The sequence below is a fragment of the Garra rufa genome, chromosome 14 (genome assembly GCF_049309525.1).
Source record: "Garra rufa chromosome 14, GarRuf1.0, whole genome shotgun sequence".
NCBI lineage: Eukaryota > Metazoa > Chordata > Actinopteri > Cypriniformes > Cyprinidae > Garra > Garra rufa.
In genome coordinates this window covers 38,611,953-38,638,770 of record NC_133374.1, presented here as the reverse complement: position 1 = coordinate 38,638,770, position 26,818 = coordinate 38,611,953, and the positions used below count along the sequence as shown (strand labels likewise).

The 26,818-nt window shown below is 34.8% G+C and overlaps 2 protein-coding genes across 2 annotated transcripts in view; both read left to right on the top strand.

Annotated features, from left to right (window-relative positions):
- Nucleotides 1-261: 261 nt before the first annotated feature.
- On the top strand, nucleotides 262-11,365 carry ftr86 (finTRIM family, member 86). Its single transcript, XM_073817408.1, has 9 exons — nucleotides 262-739; nucleotides 5,278-5,373; nucleotides 5,455-5,688; nucleotides 6,717-6,876; nucleotides 7,162-7,254; nucleotides 7,337-7,474; nucleotides 8,793-8,858; nucleotides 8,948-9,150; nucleotides 10,913-11,365. Exons 1-9 carry the CDS (start codon nucleotides 263-265, stop codon nucleotides 11,246-11,248), a joined length of 1,803 nt encoding a protein of 600 aa, XP_073673509.1. The 5' UTR covers nucleotide 262; the 3' UTR covers nucleotides 11,249-11,365.
- A 4,041-nt stretch (nucleotides 11,366-15,406) lies between these two features.
- The window catches only part of pcsk7 (proprotein convertase subtilisin/kexin type 7), a 34,451-nt gene continuing 23,039 nt past the window's right edge, over nucleotides 15,407-26,818 (top strand). Inside the window, exons 1-7 of the mRNA XM_073817294.1 lie at nucleotides 15,407-15,545; nucleotides 17,866-18,321; nucleotides 20,068-20,202; nucleotides 23,436-23,601; nucleotides 25,104-25,194; nucleotides 25,695-25,749; nucleotides 26,059-26,197. Coding sequence (XP_073673395.1) covers nucleotides 17,902-18,321; nucleotides 20,068-20,202; nucleotides 23,436-23,601; nucleotides 25,104-25,194; nucleotides 25,695-25,749; nucleotides 26,059-26,197 — 1,006 coding nt within the window. The 5' untranslated portion in view covers nucleotides 15,407-15,545; nucleotides 17,866-17,901. The remainder of the gene's footprint in view (nucleotides 15,546-17,865; nucleotides 18,322-20,067; nucleotides 20,203-23,435; nucleotides 23,602-25,103; nucleotides 25,195-25,694; nucleotides 25,750-26,058; nucleotides 26,198-26,818) is intronic.

Here is a 26,818-nt window from a genome sequence, read left to right as displayed (position 1 = left end):
ACATTGTTTTCTAACTGCATAGATGCACCTGAAATCCCCTTGTGCCTGACCTGATACACAGGTTTGTCAGCCTTCCTTTCATTTTATTCTGGTTGTGTCATTTTGGTCGTGGAAAATGTGTGTTGCTCTTAGCCAGAACCATCCAGAGAACTTGTGCTACTAGTTTTAACCACACCCATTCGGTCTTAAAAGGAAATGTGAAAAGCAGCCATCTGTACTTTTGCAGAAACCCTGGGTTGTTCATCTAGCTCTCTTCAAGATCATGGCCACGACTGCCTGGGCTCCAGAGGCGTTTGCTTGCCCCATATGTTTGGACATCCTGAAGGACCCTGCTACCCTTCCCTGCGGCCACAGTTACTGCCTGCTCTGTATCCAGAAGCACTGGGATCGGACGGCGACTAAAGGCTCCTATGAATGTCCTCAATGCAGACAGCACTTCAACCCAAGACCCGTCCTGGCCAAAAGCAACGTGCTGATGGAAGCTCTGGAGAAGCTGAGGCTGAGTCGGCAGGACGGCCCAGATTCGTCAGATCCGGCGGGATCTTCAGAAGCTCCTCCGTCCCAAACTGGACTGTATCCCTCTCTGCCCTCCAGCTCTCCGCATCTCTGCCCTCTCCATCAGCAGGTGCTGGATCTGTACTGCTGTGATGACAAACAATGCATATGTGACGAGTGTAGCATTATTGGACACAAAGGCCATCAGGTGGTCCGTCCAGATGAAGAACAACAAAAGATTCAGGTACGTCACTGCATCGAAACATTTAAACATTTGGGTCAATCTCACCAAAAAAATCAGGAATGTCATATTTCAGCACAAAATGAATGAACAAACAAATAAAAAGAGATGTTTTGTTATTTTTAAAAAATCCGGACAGAGCACTGCAAAATATTTTTTTTCTTTTACTTGTTTTCAGCCAAAATCAAGAAGGATTTTCTAGACGAGTAAAAAAGTATTTTCTTGTTTTCAGTAAAAACAAGTCAAAATTAAGCGAGTTTTTGCTTAGAACAAGCTAAATAATCTGCCAAAGGGGTAAGAAAAAATATCTTATTTCAAACAGAAAACAAGATTATTTTTCTTACCCCATTGGCAGACGATTTTGAATATTTATTTTTTGTAAAACAAGAAAATAATTTTTACCTGTCTAGAAAATCCTTATTGTTTTAAGAATTTTTAGATATTTTGGCTGGAAACAAGACAAAAAATCTAAGTAAGAAAAGCATTTTTTTTCAGTGAGTAACCAGGGGCCGTAAACACATCCACTACGTTACGATTTTGTCTTAAAGAATTAGTTCACTTCCAGAACTAAAATGTACAGATAATGTACTCACCCCCTTGTCATCCAAGATGTTCAAGTCTTTCTTTCTTCAGTCGATAAGAAATTGTTTCTTGAGGAAAACATTTCTCTCCATATAATGGACTTCTATGGTGCCCCGAGTTTGAACTTCCAAAATGCAGCTTAAATGCAGCTTTAAAAGACTCTAAACGATCACAGCTGAGGAAGAAGGGTCTTATCTAGCGAAATGATTGTTTATTTTCTAAAAACAGTTTATGTACAATTTATATACATTTTTTAAATCTCTACACAGAGTACACACAGAGCTAGACAAGATGAGCATTTTAGGTTAAAAAGTATATCAATTGTATTTTCTTTCAGAAAATAACCGATTGTTTCACTAGATAAGACCCCTTTTTCCTTGTCTGGGATCGTTTAGAGACATTTAAATCTGCATTTAAGCTGCATTTTGGAAGTTCAAACTCGGGGCACCATAGAAGTCCACTATATGGAGAGAAATCCTGAAATGTTTTCCTCAAGAAACAATTTCTTATCGACTGAAGAAAGAAAGACATGAACATCTTGGATGACAAGGGGGAGAGTACATTATCTGTACATTTTTGTTCTGAAAGTGAACTACTCCTTTAAGCACTAGTTTGAGCAGTTAGTAATGGGGTAATCTGTTTTAGTTTTCCAGTTCAGATTAGACTGTTTTTTTATTTTGTTTTTTATGCAACCGCCTTACAGTTATGAGCAGTTAAAAAATCAAATGACAAACTTGTAAGACTAGTCTAAGCAGTTTATGCAACCAGCCACATGACTTGCCTAAAAGGTTTTCCTTAAGGTTATCCTTATTACATGGCTACATATCAAATAAATAAAGATATGGGCATGAACTATTGATCTGAATTGAAATTATTGTATTTTATGGGGGGAAAAATCAAGATTTTTTTATTTCTATACATATATGAGAAAAAACAAGCACAACATAGAAGATATTCATATGTAGTATTTTACCTAATAACACATTACCTAATAAATGTAGGCACACCCATCAGTTTCTATATTGCGTATCCTTTGTCAAATGGTGTAGAAAACACCTGTGTAATGAAAAGTTCGAACAGTAGATTGAACATATTAGACACATTAGTGTGTCTTTTTGAGCACTTGAGTGATTCACCTCTTGCTGATCGTTTACCATTACATTAGCAATTCACTCATGAATAGAGTGATCAGATCATTGAGCTCGCTTAACCTGTTACTGGAATCTGAATTCAGTTGAAAACAATGAGTAGTGAGCGTTAGAACAGCAAACTGAACCCTCTTTCTGAGACATCTAGAGCATGACAAAAGCATGTTTAAAGGGAAAAATAGAGAACATCATGCATTTAGACATTCATTAACATTTCTCTTAAAGTGGCAGTGATGTTGAGCTTCTGAATGAAAATGCATTTATTTTTTAAATTAAAGCAGTAATGCCTTTGAGTAGTTAGTCTGTTTACACTAGGTGTGTGTTGCAAAACTGTGATGTCCACTGAAGATAGTGGTAAGTGGAACAATTTGGTGGTGTCCTAAACTATCAAACATCATTTTCAGAAATATAGAAGCAGCTGGAAAGTTGCTAAATTGGTCATTGATGATTGTTGTTCCTATGACTCAATTCTACATTTGACTGAAACTTGTGGAACCTATAAACACTTTGCCTTCTTTCTCATATGCATATAGTCCTCTTAAAGGGGTCCTATTATGCTCTTTTACACAGTCTTTATTTTGTTTTAGGGGTGCACTAGAACATTCTCTCATGTTTGGTGGTTCAAAAATGCATTATTTTTCAGATAATTTGCATTATTTCAATAGCTTTCTCCCCAGGCTGGCACAAATAGCTCGATTAGTTCCAGGTTTGATGAAGGTCCGCCTTCCGAAAAACGAAATGTGTTGTGATTGATTAGCAGTCCCACTGCGTTGCTAGATTAAAGTGATTCCTACGATATAAATATGGATGATTTTCTTACAAAAACACATTGGATCACTAACGGAGGCTTTTACTGAGCCCTCTGAAGCCATTTGAGGCACTTTTTATTATGGATCGACTTGTTTTGGACTGATGGAGAGAAACACTCATCTATGCCATTCTAAATTTGGGAGTGCCAGGATTATTTTAATATAACTCTGATTGCATTCGTCTAAAAGAAGGAAGTCATATACACCTAGGATTAGGGCTGGGCGATATGGCAAAAATGTAATCGCGATAATTTTTTCCCATATTGAACGATAACGATATATATTTTGATATAAACTGTTGATGTTGCCAGCTTTAACTAAAGCCACAAAAATGAAAGGGTTCATTAAATTACATTTTAAAGTATAGTTTATTAACAAAAACAGATTACAGATTTGGCCTTAAAAATTAAAACAACTTACTAAAATAAAAAAATAAATAAAAGTTGTGACAGAGTATGGTAAATGTACAAAATGTAGGCTAAACATAAAATTATTGTAAAAACATCATTTGTAACACAATTATTTATTTATTTATTATTATTAACACAATTGTTTATTTTTTCTATTGTAGGTTTAGAGGCAACCACTGCATTTTGAAACAATCTACAGTATAAATAGCAAAAAATTACCACACAGTTCTTTCTTAGTCGTATTAAGTGCAGACAATTCAGCCATAATCAAAGTAGGCTATTCTCTAAATATTCAAAGTGCAAATAGAGACCGAAAATCATGATACAGAGCTATAGACATACACAACCTATTATAGCTTACATACTAATAACAGCCTAGATATGTCATGTAGCCTAATTTGCGTGCATTGGGGTGTCACTCAAAATTGCTTTTGAATGCGCATGCGTTTTTTGCTCTCGGTTTCAGTTTTAACAATCACGCCAAATCACAATCACTTTTCAGATAGCCAAACCACTTATATAACGGAATGCTACCTTTATTGTCAATAATTTCAACATCTTTGGATAATAACTCGAGATTAGATTCACTTTCGTCGCTGCTTTTTTTTTTTTGTCGTCCTGGTGTTAAGTTTGCTTCGCAAAGTGCGTTAGGAAATGAACTTTGTACTTTGACGTTCACACGCACGCTGCACGCTGATTGGCTGTTGTCGCATATTTCTGCTGTGTGATTGGCTGTTAGATGAATCCATATCGAGCAAAAACTGTCTGGAGCTTATCATCGTTATTAACATAAATTTTATCGCGATTCGATATGATATCGTTTATCGGCCCAGCCCTACCTAGGATGCATGGAGGGTGAGTAAATAATCTACTAATAATCTACAATAGTGTCATTCCTGTCGTCAGCCTGCGAGATCACCGATATATGATATAATCATTATTGTGCTCATTTATTTAATTATTTACATGCCCCAAACCAGCTCCAGCATAAGGCTAGTGAAACTATCTAGACTGTATGATGAATAAATCTCGTAACACACACTGCACACGTCTGCGGCGCGGATACCGTAGCAGTTTGCGGACTGTAGTCAATGCTTGCATTTATACCAAAATCTTATACTCGCTGAAGCATCCTAGAAGTGGCTGTCCGTGCTTCATCACTAAAGTTAGGTGAATCCCGCACCTCGTCCCTCCCCACCTGCCAACGATTTTAAATTTATTCAAATTGTATAATTTATTTGAATGATATTCTAATGGACTGCATCATGAAATTATAGCATCCAGAAAACAAACTCTGTAGTCCAATAGAGCTGTTCATTGTAGTTCTTGAAAAGGTTGTTTAAAAAAAAAAAAAAAAAAGAAAAGAAAAAGAAATATCTCCCTTTGGAGTTTTTTTGTTTTAATGTCTAAACACACCACACACTGGCTAAAATTCTAATTCAATAGGACCCCTTTAATAAAATTTGCATTGGACACATTATGTTATGGGAATGAAAGTACAAATGTTCTAAACCATTTACTGACTCTTCAAATAAGACTTTCCGATGGCTGTTTTGTATTTTTGTACTCTGACATTGTATGTCTTTATACAGCAAGAGCTGATAAACACGAGTGCTCGGATACAGGGGAGCATTGCAGACAGAGAAAAGCTTCTTCAGAGCCTTCCTCAAGTTTCTCAAGCACACAAGGTAAGAATCACTTAGGAAATATTTTGTCTTTGTGTCTCAGTGATGAAATGGGCTGTTAAGACAGAAGTTTCTCTCTCTCAGAGATCACTGCAGCAGCTGCTGGTGGACAGTCAGACGGTGTTTGCGGATGTGTTGAAGAGTGTTGAGCTCAGTCACTCTCAGGTGCTCGAGCTTCTTCAGACGCATGAGAAATCAGCCAGCAGTCGCATCGAGACCCAAACCTACAGCCTCCAGCAGGAGATCATCAGCCTAAACAAGAAACAAGAGGAGCTGAAGAGACTGGACAGCATTCAGGATCCCATTACATTTCTGAATGTAAGTGCCTTGATTCAGCTTTAATAAAGTCAGACAGAAATGGAACAGACGTAGAACATCATCCTATGCAAACAAATGTGAGTGAGTGTATGAAAGACACTGTTTATGTTTGTCTAAAATACTTTTTTTTTCTCTGTGTGTATAATTTTTTGTGTTGAGACAAACTTTAAAGGGGAGAGAGACACTGCAGGCAAAAAACACATTTTTTTCATGCATCTGTCAAGTTTGAGATTTTGGGCTTTTTGCTTTTTCATAAACTAACTGTTAAGTGTCTCTTTTATAGCACTTTATCTATTTGTGTCAATAGATTTCAATTGTAATCCATATTTTTTAAGGCCTTTTTCTCAAAATGAGTTTTTTCTCCTACACTGAGCCATAAATCTCCACTTCAGTAACACTTACACCTATTTGTGATTTTTCTTTTATGCCAAAAATCATTAGCATATTAATTAAAGATCATGTTCCATGAAGATATTTTGTAAATTTTCTACCATAAATATATAAAAACTTTTGATTTTTGATTAGTAATATGCATTGCTAAGAACTTCATTTGGACAACTTTTAAGGTGATTTTCTCAATATTTAGATTTTATTTGCACCCTCAGATTGCAGGTTTTCAAATAGTTGTATCTCAGACAAACATTGTCCTATTTTAACAAACAATATATCAATGGAAATGGAATATATATATATATATATATATATATATATATATATATATATATAATTCCCTCTGTAAACACATGTCAAAAAAATTAAACAAGAATTTTTAAACTGACTTCATCCAGTGTTGAGATTTTTGTACTAGAAGTGTATGCAAATTAGCACATATTTCATTAAATAATACCTCATTTGCATATTTAAACATAACATTTTAGAAAACTTGTAATACAAAAAATGTTTGCAATTATTAATGTAATCAATCAACTGGGTAAGTGAGGTGATAATTATTAGTTATTTTTTTTACCCTATTCACCTGCAGTGTCTCGCCTTATTATTGTAGTGATTCTCCCTCATATTTTCTGCAGACATTCATGGCTGTGGATTCCAAGGATCAGACTGAAAATACAGTGATGGGGATCTGGAGTCCAGAGTCTGTGATATCAGGGGTCAGATTGTGTCTGGACGCTTATAGAGAAGCAGCGCAAAATCTTACCAAAACTAACCTGGCCAGCATCTTTAGAGTGGGTGAGTTGTGTAAAAGCGTGTTTCAACTGCTCTATGATATTTTTAAGCAGAATAATCTTTTTTTTATTTTTTATTATTATTAAGTCTGCATTTAACCGTGGTAAAATCACTATAATGCGTGGCCTTTAAAGCTATAATTATTGCATGTAATGCACTCATTGTAATAGTTATTCAGGTTTCAGATAACTGTGGTTATGCATTTGACTTTTCCAAATAATAAACCGATGTATTAATGCTGTAAAGATCCGTAAGAATGCTTTTTGACAGTCTCATGTCATCCTGCAGTCAATGACGCAGCTGCACAGGCGCATTCATCCGGTCAGCCGTGTGATGGAGGTCTCATCTCCAGCAATCCACAGCCGCCCTCACAACACACAGGTAAGCACACAGTTTTATCTTTACAGTATTGCTAGTTTACAAGGAATTCATCTTTCTAGATTGTAATCTGCTTTCTTCTCAGTTACAGAAGTTAAGTCAGATTCTACGACTCAACGACAGAATGCTTCTGCCAAACCAGACGTTAAACCCAAAGTCCAAGCTTCTTCTACTGCAACACAAGAACATCACAAGAAACCAGCTTGTGCATCTGCCCATCAAGGTAAATATATATATATTTTTGTTAATTCGCCCTGTTATATTTAAAGGAGTCATAAGATGTTGCGACGCGTTTATGCAGTTTGAGGTTCAAGCATGTGACGGAAATGTTTTGCTCCTTACCCTGTTGTAAAGCTGTTTCTCTGTGCAACGAGACAGAAACGATAAGCTGTCTTTTTAATCATTGAGTTGCTCCGCGTGAGCATAACACCATGTCTGCATTTGCGATTGTAAAACTAGAAACAACAAGCACTACTCTACACTGCACAAAACTGGCATTTGAATGGTCAGTACTGAATTCTTTAAATATAAAAACGTACTTACAGGCTGCGAGTCAGAAGCGCAGAACACATCTGTTCTTACAACGTTTGGAATTGCCCCACTTTATAGCCTTAACCCTTTGTGTACAGCTGGCATTGTAAGCTGCTCTCAAGGAACTCTTGAATATTTGCGTTGTATTTTTCCGAAACAGTGTTGTAAATATAACTTAACCACTGATTTCTAGTTGTGTCCTTATTTGTGACCCTGGACCACAAAACCAGTCTTAAGTCGCTGGGGTATGTTTGGAGCAATAGCCAAAAATACATTGCATGGGTCAAAATTTTTGATTTTTCTTTTATGCCAAAAATCATTAGGAAATTAAGTAAAAATCATGTCCCATGAAGATTTTTTGTAAAATTCCTACTGTAAACATATCAAAATGTAATTTTTGATTTGTAATATGCATTAAGAACCTAATTTGGACAACTTTAAAGGTGATTTTCTCAGTCTTTTTGATTTTTTTTTGCATCCTCAGATTTCTGATTTCAAATAGATGTATCTCAGTCAAATATTGTCATATCCTAACAAACCATATACCAATTGAAAGCTTATTTATTGAGCTTTCATATGATGTATGAATCTCAGTTTTGTCAAATTTAACCTTATGACTGGTTTTGTGGTCCAGGGTCACATTTGGATAGCTAAACAAAGTACTTTTGCTTTGGCAGTGAAACACTGTTTCTCAACAACATGCGGCTGAAACACTACCACAGCCAGTAAAAGTTACGCCTTCCTTCTTTCCATGTACATATGGGCGGTATTACGCCAATCTACTCGCCCTGTGACGAGTTCAAGTGGGGGCGTGTTTGAGCAGCCGTTTTAGGGAGTCCTTAACTTTTACAGTAAAAGTCTCTTTGGTTTCGAGACTTTAAGCTTTGCAACTTTACAGATCTTCTCTATACACAAACAGCTTGATACACTCCAAAAACAAAGGAAAACAAGAAACCGCATCATATGACCTCTTTTAAAACGGTTTCAACCTCTTCATTGTGTCTCTACAGTGGGGGCGTCAGCATCCTGTAGTGTGTCAAATCCAGCTCCTAAAACCAGAGAGGAAATGCTCAAATGTAAGATTGTATTATTTTCTATTTCATTCATTTTGTTGGGGAATTTTTGTTGTTTTTGTTCATGTTTAACAGTGTTTATTTCCTTTCAGTCCGCATCGAGCCCACGCTGGATCACAATAGTGCTTTCCGTCACATTCGTCTGTCTGACGGATATCGCAAGGCGACTCTCTGCGCAGAGAACCAGAATTATCCGGTTCATCCGGACCGTTTTGTGTACTGGCGGCAGGTCATGTGTTTGGAGCCGCTGGCCGGGAGCCCGTACTACTGGGAGGTGGAGTGGACGGGACAGAGAGTAAGAACAGTGTTAAAGGACCAGTGATAATTTAGTCACCCCCTTGTCATCCAAGATGTTCATGTCTTTCTTTCTTCAGTCATAAAGAAACTGTTTTTTGAGGCAAACATTTCAGGATTTCTCTCCATATAGTGGACTTCTATGGTGCCCCGAGTTTGAACTTCAAAAATGCAGCTTCAACGGACTCTAAATGATCCCAGCTGAGGAAGAAGGGAGGGATCTGGTGAAACAATCAGTGTTTTTAAAAATAAATTACAATTTATATACTTTTTAACCTTGAATGCTTGTCTTGTCTAGCTCTGTGTGCACAATACAGTTAGGGTATGTTGAAAAACTCCAATCTCATAACTTCAAAATCATCCTACATCACTGCAGAAGTACCAACCCAGTGTTTACAAAGTGAACGCACAAGGAGGGTCAAATGCACTTCACAAAAAAAGGTAAAATGGCGATGTAGGATGATTTTGAAGTTAAAGGAGACAATTAGATTGGAGTTTTTCGACATGCCTTAACTGTATTGTGCACACAGAGCTAGACAAGACGAGCATTTGAGGTTAAAAAGTATATAATTGTTCATTTTTATAGAAAGTAACCAATTATTTCACTAGATTAGACCCTTCTTCCTCGGCTGGGATCATTTAGAGCCCTTTAAAGCTGCGTTTAAACCAGGGTTTCCGCGGGGCATTAAAAAGCATTAAAAGTCATTAAATTGATTTTGTGAAAATTATGGCCTTAAGTGGCATTAAAAAGCATTAAATTGTTTTATACGCGCATTAAAACTCATTTTTTCTGTTCAGACTTGATGATATTTGAAATTTTGAAATCTGCAAATAAACGCTGACATTTTTCTAATTACAGTATGTTCAGCAGAGTAATATATGTTCATTGTTGCCTCATTGTAAGACCGCATGAAAAAAATGCATTATAATATACACGCATTCATACACAGGCTTGTTATTTATTGGTTGCGTATGGCATTAAAAATGTTAGAGATGGCATTAAATAAGATTTGAAAATCCTGCAGAAACCCTGTAAGCTGCATTTTGGAAGTTCAAACTCGGGGCACCATAGAAGTCCACTATATGGAGAGAAATCCTGAAATGTTTTCCTCAAAAAACAATTTCTTTAAAACTGAAGAAAGAAAGACATGAATATCTTGGATGACAAGGGGGATGAGTAAATTACCTGCAAATTTTTGTTCATTGAACTTCACCTTTAACAAACTACTCAAATACAATTAACAATTTTCAACTTTAAATGTAATAATTGTGTACTTTTCTATGTGTTAAATCTCTTTTTCCACCTATGTTCCTTGTAATAGTGAACCTGCTTAATAATTATGGTCAATTTTATTTAAGACATTTTTTACTTGCAGTGTATATATAACTTATAAATAATTGTATGCAAAATGAATAGCATTGATGTGGTCTGCATTTGATATCAGAATATGATCAGAATCAGAATATCGACTTGCCTAATAATTATGCACTATAAAATACTAACCTTAGTATTTTTGTCACTTATTTATTGACTAAAAATATTCATGGAGAAAGTATTTAAACATCATTAAAGTCAGGTAAAATAGATTAACAGCACAGTAAGTGCTGTCCTACTAAAAAAACATCTAAAGGATGTAGATGCCTCTCTTGCATCAGCTGAAAGTAGTTTTTCATTCAGTAAAAGATTTATCCAAAGTCATGATATTTCATTCATAGCTACTACATTTATTCCTGGTTTCATGACTTTCATTTACTATTTTCAGATGACGATTGGCGTGGCGTATAGAGACATGAAGCGCTCTGCGTCTGATGACAGTTCCAGATTGGGTCACAACCCTCAGTCCTGGAGCCTGTACTGGTCCGGCAAGGCCTTCTCTATGTGGCATGATGGGAAAGAAACCACCCTTGTGTGTCCCAAAGCCAAACGCATCGGGGTTTATCTGGACCAGCAGACCGGTGTGCTGGCGTTTTACAGAGTCTCCCATAATCAGGTTCAAGAAATATGCTGCGTTCACACGCGTTTCGACGGACCTCTCTTTCCCAGTTTCCGCTTCTGGACTGGAGTCGGCTCCTCCGTCACGATCTGTGAACTCAACTAAAGAGAAAACAATGACTGTGAGACACACATCTCTACAGACTGGGGGAAATTACCAAAAAAGATGAAGAATTTCAGCTGTTAAATAAACACCTTTAAAACAATCTATATCTGTTTACAACTTTACGATGAAAATAAAATGTGAATACTAATGCATCATAAGTCTGTTTGTGATATGCATATTTATTACACACTTACACTTGAATAAAAGCTGATGCATGTAAGTGTTACGCAAAGTTATCTTAAAAGTACTGCTATCTTTAAGGAGAGACATTGCAGGCAAAAATGCTTTTTTTCATGCATATTTTGTGCGTTTTGGTTTTTCATAAAGTGTTTTTTCAGACTAGTGGAAAGAAAACACCCAAAAGACACTGTTAAGTCTTTCTTTTATAGCACTTTATCTATTTGTGTCAATAGATTTCAATTACAATACAGATTTTTAAAGGCCAAGAGTGTTTTCTCCTACACTGAGCCATAAATCTCCACTTCAGCAGCACTTACACACACCACACTTTACATGTTTATTCCTGTCTATATCCTGAAGGATTTTGCAGAGGGATTTGTTCAGATGTAATTTGCTTGATTTTATACATTTTATTCCTCAAAAAATGGAAAAAAATATAGTTCCCTGTCTGTTCTAAGTTTTTTCTGAATTAAGTGAAAGAATGAGATACACCTAATCCCCTGCGTAAAAACATTTGACTCTAATATGTAAAAAAAAATCAAAGAAGAATTTTGAAACGGTCTTCATCCAGTGTTTAGATTTTTGTACTAGAAATGTATGCAAATTAGCTCATATTTCATTAAATAATGCCTCATTTGCATATTTAAATCTAACATTTTAGAAAACTTGTAATACAAAAAATGTTAGTAAGGTGATAACTATTAGGTTTTTTTTTTTACTCTATTCACCTGCAGTGTCTCGCCTTAAGCAGCAGCTAAACATTTTTAGTAAGAGCGATGAGATCTACAAATAGGGGAAATTGTGGTAAGATGAGCCATTTTTTACTTATGTGGTCCTCAAGAGAAGGCAAAATGATGATGAAAAGTATCTAAATGAATTTTAGCATGTTTCCTATCACTTAAATGATCAGAATGTATCTATGACAAAGGGTTCTAAAAATATGGCTTTTTATGAAAAAGTGTTTGTGTGGCTCAATTTGCCCCAGGTTAAGGATAAGTTGACCCAAGTCAGAAAAAACTGACTATTTAAAAAAAAAAAAAAAAAAAACACTGAATTAGAATGAAGGAATAAATTTCACTGAAACTAATAGACATTTTAGTCAAAAGATTGGTAGCTTTTCTGCAGTGTTGAACCGGCCATTAGGGGCTACAGGTGGAAAGATATATTTGATTATAATGTGATGAAAAGCATCTTCTGGTTCTCGGAGAGGGATTTGGTACACTTGTACACTGTCCCTAGTCAATAAACTACAAATAATATGTAGAAATATGATAAACTAAACCAGCTGCGTAATGGCAATATCACAATAAAATACCAGTTTATACTTCAGAGATTTTGCGCCGTATGCACTGCAGGTGAATAGGGTAAAAAATAAAAAATAACGAATAGTTATCACCTTTTTACTCAGTTGATTGATAATTGCAAACATTTTTGTTTTGTATTACAAGTTTTCTAAAATGTTAGGTTTAAATATGCAAATACATATGCACTAATTTGCATACATTTCTAGTACAAACATCTAAACACTGGATGAAGTCAGAGAGGATTTTGAGTCTCGCTTTCTCACTCCATAATTCAAAACAATACTTACAACAGGCAGAAAACTTTTTTGGGGGGGGGGGGGGGGGGATAAAATATTGTATAAAATCAAGCAAATTATATCTGAGCAAATCCCTCTCTAAAATACTTCAGGATATAGTCAGAAATAAAAATGTAAAGTTTGGTGTTTGTTAGTGCTACTGAAGTGGAGATTTACGGCTCAGTGTAGGCAAAAACACTCTTGGCCTTTAAAAATCTGTATTGTAATTGAAATCTATTGACACAAATAGATAAAGTGCTATAAAAGAAACACTTAACAGTGTCTTTTGGGTGTTTTCTTTCCACTAGTCTGAAAAAACACTTAATGAAACACCAAAAAGCCCAAAATCTCAAACATGGTGCAAAAAAAAAAAAAAAAAAAATTGCTTGCAGTGTCTCACCTTAAAGTGCTGGCTCAACTTACCCCACATCATTTGGCTCACTTTCCCCCATAGCTGGCATTTTTGGAAAAAAATGAATTGCATGGTTTTGTATGTTGTTAAATCACCCATATGCATCATAAATATTTTTAGACCTGGATACATTTGTTTTGATGTACCAGCCTTTACATTTGTTATGCTAAACTTGTACTTTGACAAGCCAAAAACAGTTTTTCGAGTAAACGGGTGCCTTCCAGTCCTCCCATGTGTTTCTTCTTTTCACAGTTTGGCAGAAATGGTGTGTGCCTCTAAAATACATGATCACATGACAATAAAAGTGTACAGTTGGCAAGATACAGAGGGTGGCTCAACTTACCCCACTCTTCTCTACATGGAGAAAGCTGTCTTTTTTTTCTTTTATTCAAAGAACAGTAACATATTATCGAAAATAAGAAAAGGAAATAATAAAAAAAAAGATAGAAAGTCAAATAAACAAAAGTTGCCAGGGGGAGGAAAGTATAAAACTTAAAAAACAAAATACAAAAAAATACATAGACACACATGTATGCATGAATAAAATCAAATATATTGTAAAATTCACAAACTTTCTCTTATTAACAGAGTTTAGAATAAGGTCGATGTAAATGGACATTTCAGTCAACAAAACTATAAAATTGGGTTTTTCGTTAAATTTACACTTAGGAATGTGAAATTTGGTCAACAGAGCAAGTTCCCAAGTGTCACAGAAAAACAGGAATTTAAAATGCTTTCCAATCCTTGAGTAAGGTTGAATAAGGACCACTCCAAAACAAATCAAAAAGTGTTTCTGTGTGTAGAGCACAAAATGTACAAAATACACCAATGTCACAGCTGAATCTGTTTACAAGTTAATAGTTACTGTGGTAATATAATATTTATTTAGTTCAGTTCGTGTAGTCAAATATTATAGAGTACACCCTCAGTAGTATTTTAATACAAAATACTATAGAATAATAATACATTTATATAAATATAAAGTGACATTTGCTGCGTCCCAATTCGCCTACTTATACTACGCCCTAAAAGTATGTACTCTTTTTGTGAAGAAAAAGTACATACTTTTGAGTATGTAGCAGAATAGTAGGCGAGCTTTGGGACATACTACTTCGTCATAACTGCTTTTTTAATGGAAGCTCTGTTGCTTAGTTACCTGAATCCTGTCACTGTTTAAACTGCCCTGTCAATCATCACAGTTAACATTATCTACATTTCGTTTAATTTAATTTCCTATCGTAACAGAGAGAAATGAAGAGGCACGTTTTTTCAGGAGTCTTTCATGCCGAGAACTCTGCTCATGTTTGCATAATTATGCATTTAAACGTTAATGACCAAACCTATCTTTATAAAAGTTCATAATGTTGCTGCACATGAAATATAACGAGGATAACATTTAAAAAATATATTTTTTATCAGGTTACACACTGATTATTTATCACTCAAACCCCTTTCTCTACCTGTCCGTTGGTCGCGCATATCCTCCATGTTTGTAGTTTTTTAACACTTTTTATGCGTGTTTGTAGTTCTAATCGAATCCTCGTTCACCGCGCAATGTGTTGTGGGCAATATTAGCCGTTAGAGTGTGCGTTGATCCGCACTTCGAATTCTGAAGTCAAGTAGTAGACCATCCGGGAATCTTTGGAATACTTTTTTGAACATACTACGATTTGGGACATACTAATTCTATTTTCGAATACTATTTAGGACGGATAGTATGCGAATTGGGACGCAGCATTTGACTTTGTCACGTGATATGTGTTACTTTTCTCATCGATCTAGTTCTGGCCCAATCACAGCGGATTGAACAATACTTGCTGTTCTTTACAAATGAATAGAGATTTATGGGACAGGTTTCTATGTGAATTTCAGATACGACTTAAATTAAACTATTAGATCATCCAACCGGATAAAGAAACTCAAGAAAAAATAAAATAAAATAAAATGCGACGCATTGGCGCACACCGGATGTGACGAAAGAGATGACGATTGCGGATGTTTATCAGACAGAGTTCCCTGTTTGAGCGATGTTCCTGATCGAGTTGAAAGCGAATAATGAGTCTAAACAGCTGGGGAATAAAACAAACCAACGATAGTGAAATACATTATCGTTACCAAAAGATAAGGTGAGCGTCTCAACGTTGTGTTGTTTATTCCTGTCCTGCCAGTTTGAGGTTTCACTTTCTATAGTGCTGAGCTCAGTTGGATTTAATTAGTACATAATTATGTTTCCTTATTGTGTATTAAATATATTAATTAGTTTACACGGGGTTTAGACGATGAGCTTATGTATTATAATGTATTTGAATAAACAGAGCGGCACGTTGCGACCTCTTCCGGCTTTTTCTCTCTCAGGTTCAAGGCACGTTGTCCCTTGTATTGTATTTTATTTCTACGTATTCATGTTTGTTTATTTTCTCTCTCAATTTTTCCAAGTTATGTTTATTTTTGTTATGCTACTATTTGGACTTCTTGAATTGTATCAAGATTTTTCTTATTCTTGTTTATTTGCTATTTTGTATGTTCTCTTTAAGCAAATAATAATAATAATAATAATAATACAAAAGTTTCAAGGCACTTTCTGGGCATGACAAAATTACAAATATTTATTACCAAAGCCTTTACACTGCATACACCTAAAACATTAATTAAACCCGACAAGTATACTAATGTTACAAGCTAAAAAGCATTGTTACACTAAAAATACATGCGTGTAAATGTGAAAATACAACGAAGGAACAGCTTGTCCTATTATGTTTGTAGTTTGATGCAATGTTTCCACTTAATGTCTTTTAGATTGGACAGGACCGAACAAACCTGTCAGGTTTACTAAATTAAACAGTTTGCTCTTTTGTTTCATCTGGGTCAAGACTTTGTGTTTGGATATGAAGTGGAGAAACCTGTTTTCATAATATGTGTATATTTAGGACATGTTGTTGCATGCTGTGGGAATAAACCTGTCTTTATTTTATCAGGCAGGTCTGTCTGTGAGGTGAGCTTGTGTTCACATGGTCAGGAGTTTTATTAGTTGAACATGTTCTGCATTGTAAAGTCAGCTCTGTGGCATTTTCTGAATCATGTGAAAGTGCCATCCTATTTGGGTCATTCTGTGTCAAATCAACTAAATTTAAAAAACTTCCCTGGCTCAAAAAAAGAATTTTATGAAGAACTCGAATCTTTAATCATATTGTGATATCTGTAGTGGTACTTGGTTTATAGGCACGCAAACTTTGGAAAAAGGATATTTATGGCACTCTGTCTTGACAGAAAGAAATTAGATACATCTCCAGTTTTAACATTATTTGTTCTTCAGACATTCCTTTTTAAAAGAAAAGAAGTATCATATTTTTTTAAACTGACCCACATTTGATTTTTGACCACTGAAATTTTTATTTTATTTTTTTACTCCCGGAGCCATATTGAAATTCCAGTGTCTCTGGAACTAAATCTAATAGGGCATTAAAAAGAAATATGGCAAAAGGAAAGTTTAAGACCTAATATGTAAAAGGGCATTAAAATATATTTAATACTTCTAATGCAACAGATTGCTAAAGTCAACAGATTTTACTAATATAACTACCAATCTCTGTGCTAAGATAATGCTGCTGCCATTTTTCTGAAATGATCTGTAAGGCGAGACACTGCAGGTGAATAGGGTAAAAATAACTAATAGTTATCGCCTTATATAATTATTACTTTTTTGTATTTCTAAAATGTTAGGTTTAAATATGCAAATGAGCCGTAATATAATGAAATATGCACTAATTTGCATACATTTCTAGTACAAAAATCTAAACACCGGATGAAGTCAGTTTCCAAATTCTTGTTAAAAATTTTTTTAAATATTAGAGTCAAATGTTTTTACAGAATCTCATTTTGTCACAACATAATTCAGAAAAAACCTAGAACAGACTGGAAACACTATATTTTTTAAAAATGTTTTTGGGAATAAAATGTTGTATAAAATCAAGCAAATTATACATGACCAAATCCCTCTGTAAAAACATTCAGGATATAGACAGGAATAAAAATGTAAAGTGTGGTGTGTGTAAGAGCTACTGAAGTGGAGATTTATGGCTCAGTGTAGGAGAAAACACTCTTGGCCTTTAAAAATATGCATTGTAATTGAAATCTATTGACACAAATAGATGAAGTGCTATAAAAGAAACACATAACAGTGTGTTTTGGGTGTTTTCTTTCCACTAGTCTGAAAAAACACTATGAAAAACCAAAAAGCCCAAAATCTCAAATTTGACAGGTGCATGAAAAAAACAGTGTTTTTGCCTGCAGTGTCTCTTCTTAACTCTGAATCTATGGTGAAAACTGCCATTTTGACCTCCTTCCACAAAATAGTGGATTACTCAGTAAATATAGAGTTCACATGCTACACTGTCACGTGTATTAACTCTGTGATTCTCAGTGAAGTGTGCTGTGTTTCCTGTGCAGCTGATCTAATGTGGAGGGTGATTTCTCCAGGCTGACATGGCATCCTACCCCCAGATGTGTCTCAGCCTCTATCACCTGCTGCTCCTCACCATTTCACCACTGCACAGCCATTCCTTCTTCTTTCCCTCTCAAACGTCCTCTTCCTGTGGGCCGGGCCGGTCCTGGGCGGTGCGGCTCGATGGGGGCTCCGTGAAAGCGGGGCATTCTCTGGACAGTCTGGCCCAAAGTGTGGCGGAGGAGGTGGGCCTGGAGAATCACGGGCAGATCGGGCAGCTGGAGGGACACTACCTGCTCTGCCATGGACTGGAAAACACTGCAGATGCTGACTCGCATTCAACAAAGTCTGCTCTGGATCAGAACCCTCATGTGCTTTGGCACTCGCAGGAACACATCCTCAGACGGTCCAAGAGGAGCGTGAGCTTCAATGACCCCAAATATCCCAGTCAGTGGCACTTGGTGAGTATTGTTTTGCGTAAGCCAGTAAATAGGACCTGATGATTTCCACAATGTGGAAAATGTGGACAGAATCATGACTGTAGTCATAAACATTGGATGTTTGGATGGATAAATCAAAAGTAAGAAAACTGTAAGCTGTAAACTCATTCATATCACAATCTGGACTATTGTCTGTGATTATTGAAGCCAAAAAGATTATTTAGATGTGAAGTTTTCATGTAGTGATGTCTCAGTTTGCTCCACTACACATACTAAAAAAACATGAGCTTATTACCGTTTCATTTGGGAAATCTATCCTCAGATACAAATAGAAACCTGAAGGTCTTCACAACAAAATAAAAGTTTTAAAAGGTGTAATTTGAAGGAACATGCATATATTAGTATGGTACAGTAGAATGTACTACTCTTAGAAATAATAGTAGTTAGGGCTGGGCGATTTGGCCTAAAATCAAAATCTCGATTAATTGAACATTTTAACCCGATTATGATTAATGAACGATTATTTTATTCATTTATAAAATTATATTTAAATAATTTTTTTTTTTTTGCCCTCATAGTTCACTGACAAGTTTTGTACAGTAAATATGCGCACATATTACAAGTGAGAGATTTTTGAATGAAGGGTGCACACAATATCTACTATCTATGATTATTTATTGAACATTAGTATTGAACAACTGAAATTAAAGCACACATTGCTTAAAACGAAAAGTCAAATTTTTCTTAAATTAGTGAAAATAAATAACTTGCAATTAAATATTTATAAAATAATAATAAATATTAAAAGTAGAAAATAAGCAGTATCTCTTCTAAATAAAATTACTCTTACGTGACTCCACACGCAGTAGTGTTTTTAAAGGGAAAGTAATTGAAATAATTGACCTGGAAAAATTTGATCGATTATAGGTTCTGAATGTCGATTTCGATTACTTTTCGATTAATCGCCCAGCCCTAATAGTAGTAGTAATACTAATAATAACAGTACTAGAAATAACATTTAGTTTTAAACTTTATTTAATAAGTAATAATAATTTTCCCTATAGTTTAATAGTAACAGTAAACTTACATTGTGGACTTTGTCGTAAAATAAATAAACACATAAACAAACAAATAAATATATATATATATTTTTTTACATTTATTAATAATTAATATTTTTTAGTAAATGCATTTTAAGAGATTAAGAAGAAAAAATAGTATTTTATGCCTAAAATAAAAGTGAAAAAAAAAAAAAATATATATATATATATATATATATAAAATAATAATAATAATAATAGGGCCCTAAAAAGTTTTTTTTATATATACTTTTAATAAATTGATGTTCAGTTCTATACCATTCCAATTAATTAGACATGCTTTTTACAGACTAATGTTTTATTTAACCATTAAATGGAGTCCAGAAAAAAAAAACGCAATTTGGAAAAAAAAAAATCATAGGGCCCTAAAAGTGTGTGTGTGTGTGTGTGTGTGTGTGTGTGTGTTTTCACTTTTAATAAATTCTTGTGCAGTGTTATACAATTTCAAATAATTAGACATGCTTTTTTTTAAGACTAATGTTTTATTTAACCATTAAAAGAAAAACTAAAACACAAAAACAATGGAATTTGGGGAATGCAATAATGAATAAAATAAATTAATAAAGTAAAAAAAAAGATTTCATAGGGCACTATGTAAAAATCCATCACAGTTGGCTCAAAGCTGTCAGATTTCATCTGTGTCATCTCTCCACTTTTGTGTTTACAGCACAATGATGTGAAACATGGGATGGACATCAATGTGACGGGTGTCTGGGAGCAAAACATCACTGGCGTCGGGATCACAGTGGTTGTGGTGGATGATGGTGTTCAGCACACACTGGCAGATATTCAGCCCAACTATGTGAGTCAATCACCATATGACTTCCAACAGTCGCACAGGTTCAATACACATTATGCTCTATAAGCAGCATCTGTGGCAGTTGACCATATGCATGGATTACTTCCTTGTTTTAGACAAGCCAGACAATCATTTCCGGTCAACTGTTCTGTGCTGTAATAGGAGTGTACTTTACTGGTTTTCTCTACATAATCCATTCACAATCAAAGAAAAGTTTTGTTTATCTAAGAGAACTAAATGTCCATGTATACCGTTTAAAGAATGACCAACGCCAGTTTAAAGAAATACACAAGTAAATCAGCTAAATATGCACAACACTGCAAAAAATGCTTTTCTAGCTTAGATTTTTTTGTCTTGTTTCCAGACAAAATATCTAAAAATTCTTAAATCAAGAAGATTTTCTAGACAAGTAAAAATTGTTTTCTTGTTTTCAGAAAAAACAACTCAAAATGAAGAACAAGCCAAAAAATCTGCCAATGGGGTAAGAAAAAAGAAAACAAGATTATTTTTCTTACCCCATTGGCAGATAATTTTGCTTGTTTCAAGCAAAAATGTACTTAATTTTGACTTTTTTTTTCTGAAAACAAGACAATAATTTTTACTCGTCTAGAAAATCCTTCTTGATTTAAGAATTTTTAGATATTTTGGCTGGAAACAAGACAAAAAATCTAAGCTAGAAAAGCATTTTTTGCAGTGAAGTCATAGCTATGATTGAAAGATAACTGGACCAAACATCTGACAAGCTGATGTCAAAAGAGCTGTGCATTAAATGATTCACACTAAATTCAGAGTAACAAAACTACAGCAGTAACAAGTCTGTGTTGGTAAAATGTAGGCTATTTGATAGCTTTTACAGTTCAAGATAAAGCTTAAAAGATATTATATTATATAAAATATTTTAAATTCATATTAAGTGCATTATTTAATTCTTGTACTATTATTATTTAACTTATTTAATTTGTAGTGAACTATATATATATGTATTTAAATAATTCACGCTTATAGGTTGTTTGTGTCTGAGCTTATTTATTTATCTATCTATTTTAATGACTTTCTGAACTTTCTTTACTATATACTGTGGTAAAAGTTGTGCAATTTATTCTACTAGTAATTTTATAATAAATCGAAAAGCAAGACATCTTGACAACTATGGAGTTGAAATGGCAGGCTATATATTGATCCTCTGCTGCCATCTTCTGGTTATATGGGTCATTGGGTCAAAGTGAATCTTTGAAGTGAATTTTCTTGCACAGCTGGAGAGTTAAAAAATAATAAAGGCTTAAAAATATGACAAGATTTTAAAAATGTGTTCATGACTATGAAGGCAAGTTAGTGATTATCAAGAATATGATTAAGATGTCCTTGAAGAGAAGTATGGCTAGCTAGCTAATGTTAGTCTAAACATGTTATGATAGTGTTTAGTCAGCATTTAAATGTACAACTATGCAGGGATTACCAGGCTTGGCATGGTGCTCTTCGGTCACTTTAGACTGAAATGTTTTCTGTTTTGAATTTTAAAAAATCACAGCTTAATCGGAATGATATGAAACTCTGTGACTTTTATGCCATTTGGAATGTCAACACAAAAAAATTGAGGGCATGATTCAAGCAGGCTAAGTGGTCGTAAAAAAAATAGTCACACTTGTGCTCTTCGGTCTAAAATGACCGACCATAGGAAATGAATGGGAAATTGACAAAAATACAAATATTCAGAGAATTTTTGTGTGTACAATCTACAAATCCTCCACAATGCTGGAAAAAAGTACACAGCAGTGAAGGGGTGACACTCTAAAACACACCCATTCACACACACACACACACACACACACACACACACACACACACACACACACACACACACACACACTCACACTCACACTCACATTATATATACACCTCTCTTCGGTCACTTTTGACCAAAACATTTTCGGTTTTGAATTTTTCAAAAAATCACAGCTTCATCAGAACGGTACCAAATTCAGTGACTTTTATGGCATTTGGAATGTGAACACACATAAAAAAAAATGAGGGCACGATTCCAAAAAACAAAAAAACAACTTGTGCTCTTTGGTCAAAAATGACCGACCATAGGAAATGAATGGGAAATTGACAAAAATACAGTCTCTTTCTCGCACATCCACACACGCGCACAAATGAACTGTAACACAGCAAATTGAGAATATGTAAAATAAAAAAAATATATATATAAAAAATTACATATCCAGAGTGCAAAAGACACACACTCTCTTGCATATACAAAAAATTAACACTTCAAATCATATTTATAACAAAAAACTATCCAAAACTGGATAAGAAATAGTCTTTGAGATTGTTTAAATGTATGTTCAACTATTCCACCTAATAAAAATGCTGAATCAATTGTCTAAAATCAACTAGGCAGTTCACAAGCTGCTCTGTAGAGAACTATACAGGCATCAAGTTACACCTGCCATTACAGATGTTTTTCTCGTTTTTTTACAACCAGATGGCGCTAATCTGCCTTCAAAAATTAGTGTTGAATGGCTGAGTCTCTATTTTAACCTGAAATACTGCATTAATTAAAAAATAATAATAATAATTAAAAAAAAAATATTATTCTCAATGGCAAAAAAATGGATATTAATTACAGCATAAATATCAATTATTACCACAAAACCCTCTCAAAATGCAAAATAAAAAATAAAAAATATTCTTAAACAAAAATGAATTTGAATGGTTTTACTGAAAAAAATGACAAGATGCGTTACAGGTGTCCGGTCACTTCTGACCGCGAAGAGCACAAGTGTGACTCCGGAACGAAGAGCACCAGAATATGTTGTTAAATAATATGAAACTGAATTTTCATGCTGCTATCATCGTTTCCAATGTTGCAATTATTATTTTTCTCAGTTTCTGATAAGAATGAGGCAGTAGAGGAGTCTCAAGAGTAGCCACCATATATAGCACATATAAAATGAGCGTCAGTGGAAATTTATGTGGAAGTTCTGAAGAATGCTCTGTTCAAATGGTCAATTACCAGAGGAAATGATGTTTCTATTTCTCAGTGTTTGAAATGCAGTGAAAATGAGTTCATTAAGGTGCTTCGAATACATTAAAATACAGTACCGGTTTAACAAACATTCAGTGTGTAACAAAGTCACATTTAAATAATCTCTAAAGAGTTTTCTGTGGTCAAGTGTGACTAATATTGTTGATTGAACCGATGGAGGTTTATTGTGTGATTGGTGTTTTTCTAGAGTCCTGAGGGTAGTTATGATCTAAACTCAAATGACCCTGACCCCATGCCTAATCCTGACGGCCACAGCGATAACCATCACGGCACACGCTGCGCTGGAGAGATCGCCGCCGTCTCAAACAACAGCTTCTGCGCTGTAGGAGTCGCATACGGAGCCAAAGTGGCAGGTTGGTGAATTCAGTATTGTTGCTGATAAAAATCAAACCAAGGAATAATTTAGAAATTTAATTTTTATCTTTATTCAGAATTATTACCTTTTCACATATGCACAAATCAAGAGAACGCCAACTCACGTGGTTATTTCCCATCACCTGTTTTCCTGATGTATTAGAGTCTCATATAAATAAACACTCCCTACATTTTAAAAACTGGTGCAAAACAGCTTCTCTCAAAAACTAAACCAGCGAAACCAAATGAAAAAAAAAAAAGTTTTTAGAATAAATATCAAGCAGGTTTTGTTTACTTAATTGAAAGAAACATAAATTGTGATCATGATTAGAATACATTTATCGTGAATCTAATCCTAGAATATATTTAAATGAAGTGTGATTATGGAAATTAAGTTTGAGTTAATTTTAAAATTGAGTTGATCAACTTAAATTGAATTTATTAAAGGATTACTCCACAATTTACTCACCCCCTTGTCGTCCAAGATGTTCATGCCTTTCTTTCTTCAGTCGATAAGAAATTGTTTCTTGAGGCAAACATTTCAGGATTTCTCTCCATATAGTGGACTTCTATGGTGCCCCGAGTTTGAACTTCCAAAATGCAGCTTCAAAGGTCTTTAAACGATCCCAGCCGAGGAAGAAGGGTCTTATCTAGCAAAACGATCAGTTATTTTTAAAACAAACTGACAATTTATATACTTTTTAACTTCAAATGCTTGTCTTGTCTATATCTGCATGAACTCCAGTTCAAGACAGTGAGGGTATGTTGAAAAACTCCCGTCTCATTTTCTCCTCCAACTTCAAAATCATGCTACATCGCTGCAGAAGTACCAACACAGCGTTTATAAAGGTAACATGCAAAGAAATCAAAAAAGGTAAAACAATGATGTAGGGCGATTTTTTTTTTTTAAATATTTTTTTTTAAGTTGAAGAAGAAAACAAGATGGGAGTTTTTTGACGTACCCTAACTGTCTTGAACCGGATTACACAGATTCTGCATTGCAGAGATGAAGCATAACAAGCATCTAAGGTTATAAAGTATATAAATTGTCAATTTTTTACAAAAATAACCAATCATTTCGCTAGATAAGACCATTCTTCCTTGGGTGGGCTTATTTAGAGCAATTTGAAGCTGCATTTAAACTGCATTTTTGAAGTTTAAACCATAGAAGTTGAGAGAAATGCTGAAATATTTTCCTCAGGAAACATAATTTCTTTTCGACTGAAGAAAGAAAGACATGAACATCTTTGATGAAAAAGTGGTGATTACATTATCTGTAATTTTTTGTTCTGGAAGTGAACTAATCCTTTAACTTATTTCCAAAAATGTCCTTTTGCGTGCAAATTTTAAATTTGCTCTTGGCTTTGTCATACACGCAAGGCACAAAACATTGTGAAAAAACTAGAGCAGTGACCAGATTAAAATCAATGCAATAATCACAATGTTGGTTCATTTCAATGTTACTTTTATTAATTGCATGTGTGTGTGTGTGTCCTTACAGGCATCAGAGTTTTGGACGGCCCTCTCACAGACAGCATGGAGGCTGTTGCTTTTAATAAGCATTATCAAGTTAATGACGTCTACAGCTGCAGGTCTGTTTTTGTGCAAGCTCACTGAAGAATTTCTAAAATGATAGATATTTCAACACTGTTTATAACACGTTTTTATTTTAATTTGTTTACCCTTGTTGTTAGCACTTGATGTTCAGTACTGTCATTCCTACTGTGGCGTTTATGATGTTTATTTTCAGCTGATTGCAATTTTAGTAGGCCGAATAAAACAAATAAGGGTAGAAGAACAAGGTTCCATTTGTTAACATTAGTTAACACTAACACTGAATACTATTTCTGCAGGATTTATTAATGTTAGTATTAATTTCAGCATTTGTTAGTGCATTTTAAAATCAAACGCTGTCTCTGGCAACATGAATGAACAGAGAATAACTGTATTGAAATCTCTACATTGCTCATTGTTAGGTCATGCTGGATAATGCCTGAACTACTAGTTCATAATCCATTAACTAATGTTAACTTATGCAGCTTTTAATTTTCAAATGAACTGAAATGGATGACGTTTGTATTTTGTCCTGCAGTTGGGGTCCAGATGATGATGGACGGACAGTTGATGGACCGCATCCTTTAGGCAAGGTTAGGCTGTCTGAAATTTCTCATTTGCATTTCATCACTGTAGTGCATTGAATTATTAGATTCAGAACACAATATGACTGGTTAGACCTCAGCAAAGTTCTCTGTACCAAGACAAAGTGCTGTTGCTTCAGCTATAGCTTGAACATTCCAATAAAACACTTACACATGTGACATTAAACAGCTTCAATGGTCAATAAATGGCTTCTATTACAAATATTTTCTTTTTGCAACCCCAAGAGTTCAGCCAGCAGTGGTTTTGAGTAATTAATCCATGTTTTAGTCTGATTTTGACAATTTGTTTGTCCACAGGCGGCGCTGCAGCATGGAGTTATTGCAGGCAGGAGAGGTTTCGGTAGCATCTTTGTTGTCGCCAGTGGTAATGGAGGACAGTATGAAGACAACTGCAACTTCGACGGCTACGCTAACTCCATCTACACCGTCACTATTGGTAATGAACCACTCTCTTAGCTCAGTTATGAGTGTCTCAATATTGTCTGATTAAAGCCCTTAGGAGCATATCTGATTGAGATTTCACCCCAAAATTATGGAAAAAAAAGGATTTCTTAATTTTGTATTTCTGAATATTTGTATTAACATCTGCATTTCTATAATTGCTATATAGCATTAAAGGGATAGTTCACCCAAAAAATGAAAATCTGCTTTTAATTTACTCATCCTCAGGACATCCAAGATGTAGGTGTAGAACAGTAAAGATTTTTAGTTGAGATTGTGGTTCATAAAATGGAAGTCAGTGGCTACTGTGACTTTTTTTGAGAGTCATAAAATTAGTATCCATGGCTCCTAATGATATATTGAGGTCTTATGAAGCAAAATGATTGATCTGTGCAAGAAACTGAGCATTATGTATGACATTATTACTTGTAATCCAGAGCTAAAGGCAAACGGTTCGGTTCATGAACGAATCATTAGTTTAAACTGGTTCTTTTTAATGAACTAGAACAACCAGTTCACCAAATCTGACCAAGCACTTGTATGAAGGAGCCAAATTAAAGTTTTTATGGTTTCTCATGGTTTATGTAAAAAGGTGAGTTGATGAATACTAGAACGT

Coding starts and splice junctions, on each gene's coding strand:
- ftr86 (XM_073817408.1), top strand. CDS start 263: ATGGCCACGACTGCCTGGGCTCCAGAGGCGTTTGCTTGCCCCATATGT. Junction 5,374..5,454: donor AAGTTTCTCAAGCACACAAG/GTAAGAATCACT, acceptor TCTCTCTCTCAG/AGATCACTGCAGCAGCTGCT. Junction 8,859..8,947: donor CAGAGAGGAAATGCTCAAAT/GTAAGATTGTAT, acceptor ATTTCCTTTCAG/TCCGCATCGAGCCCACGCTG.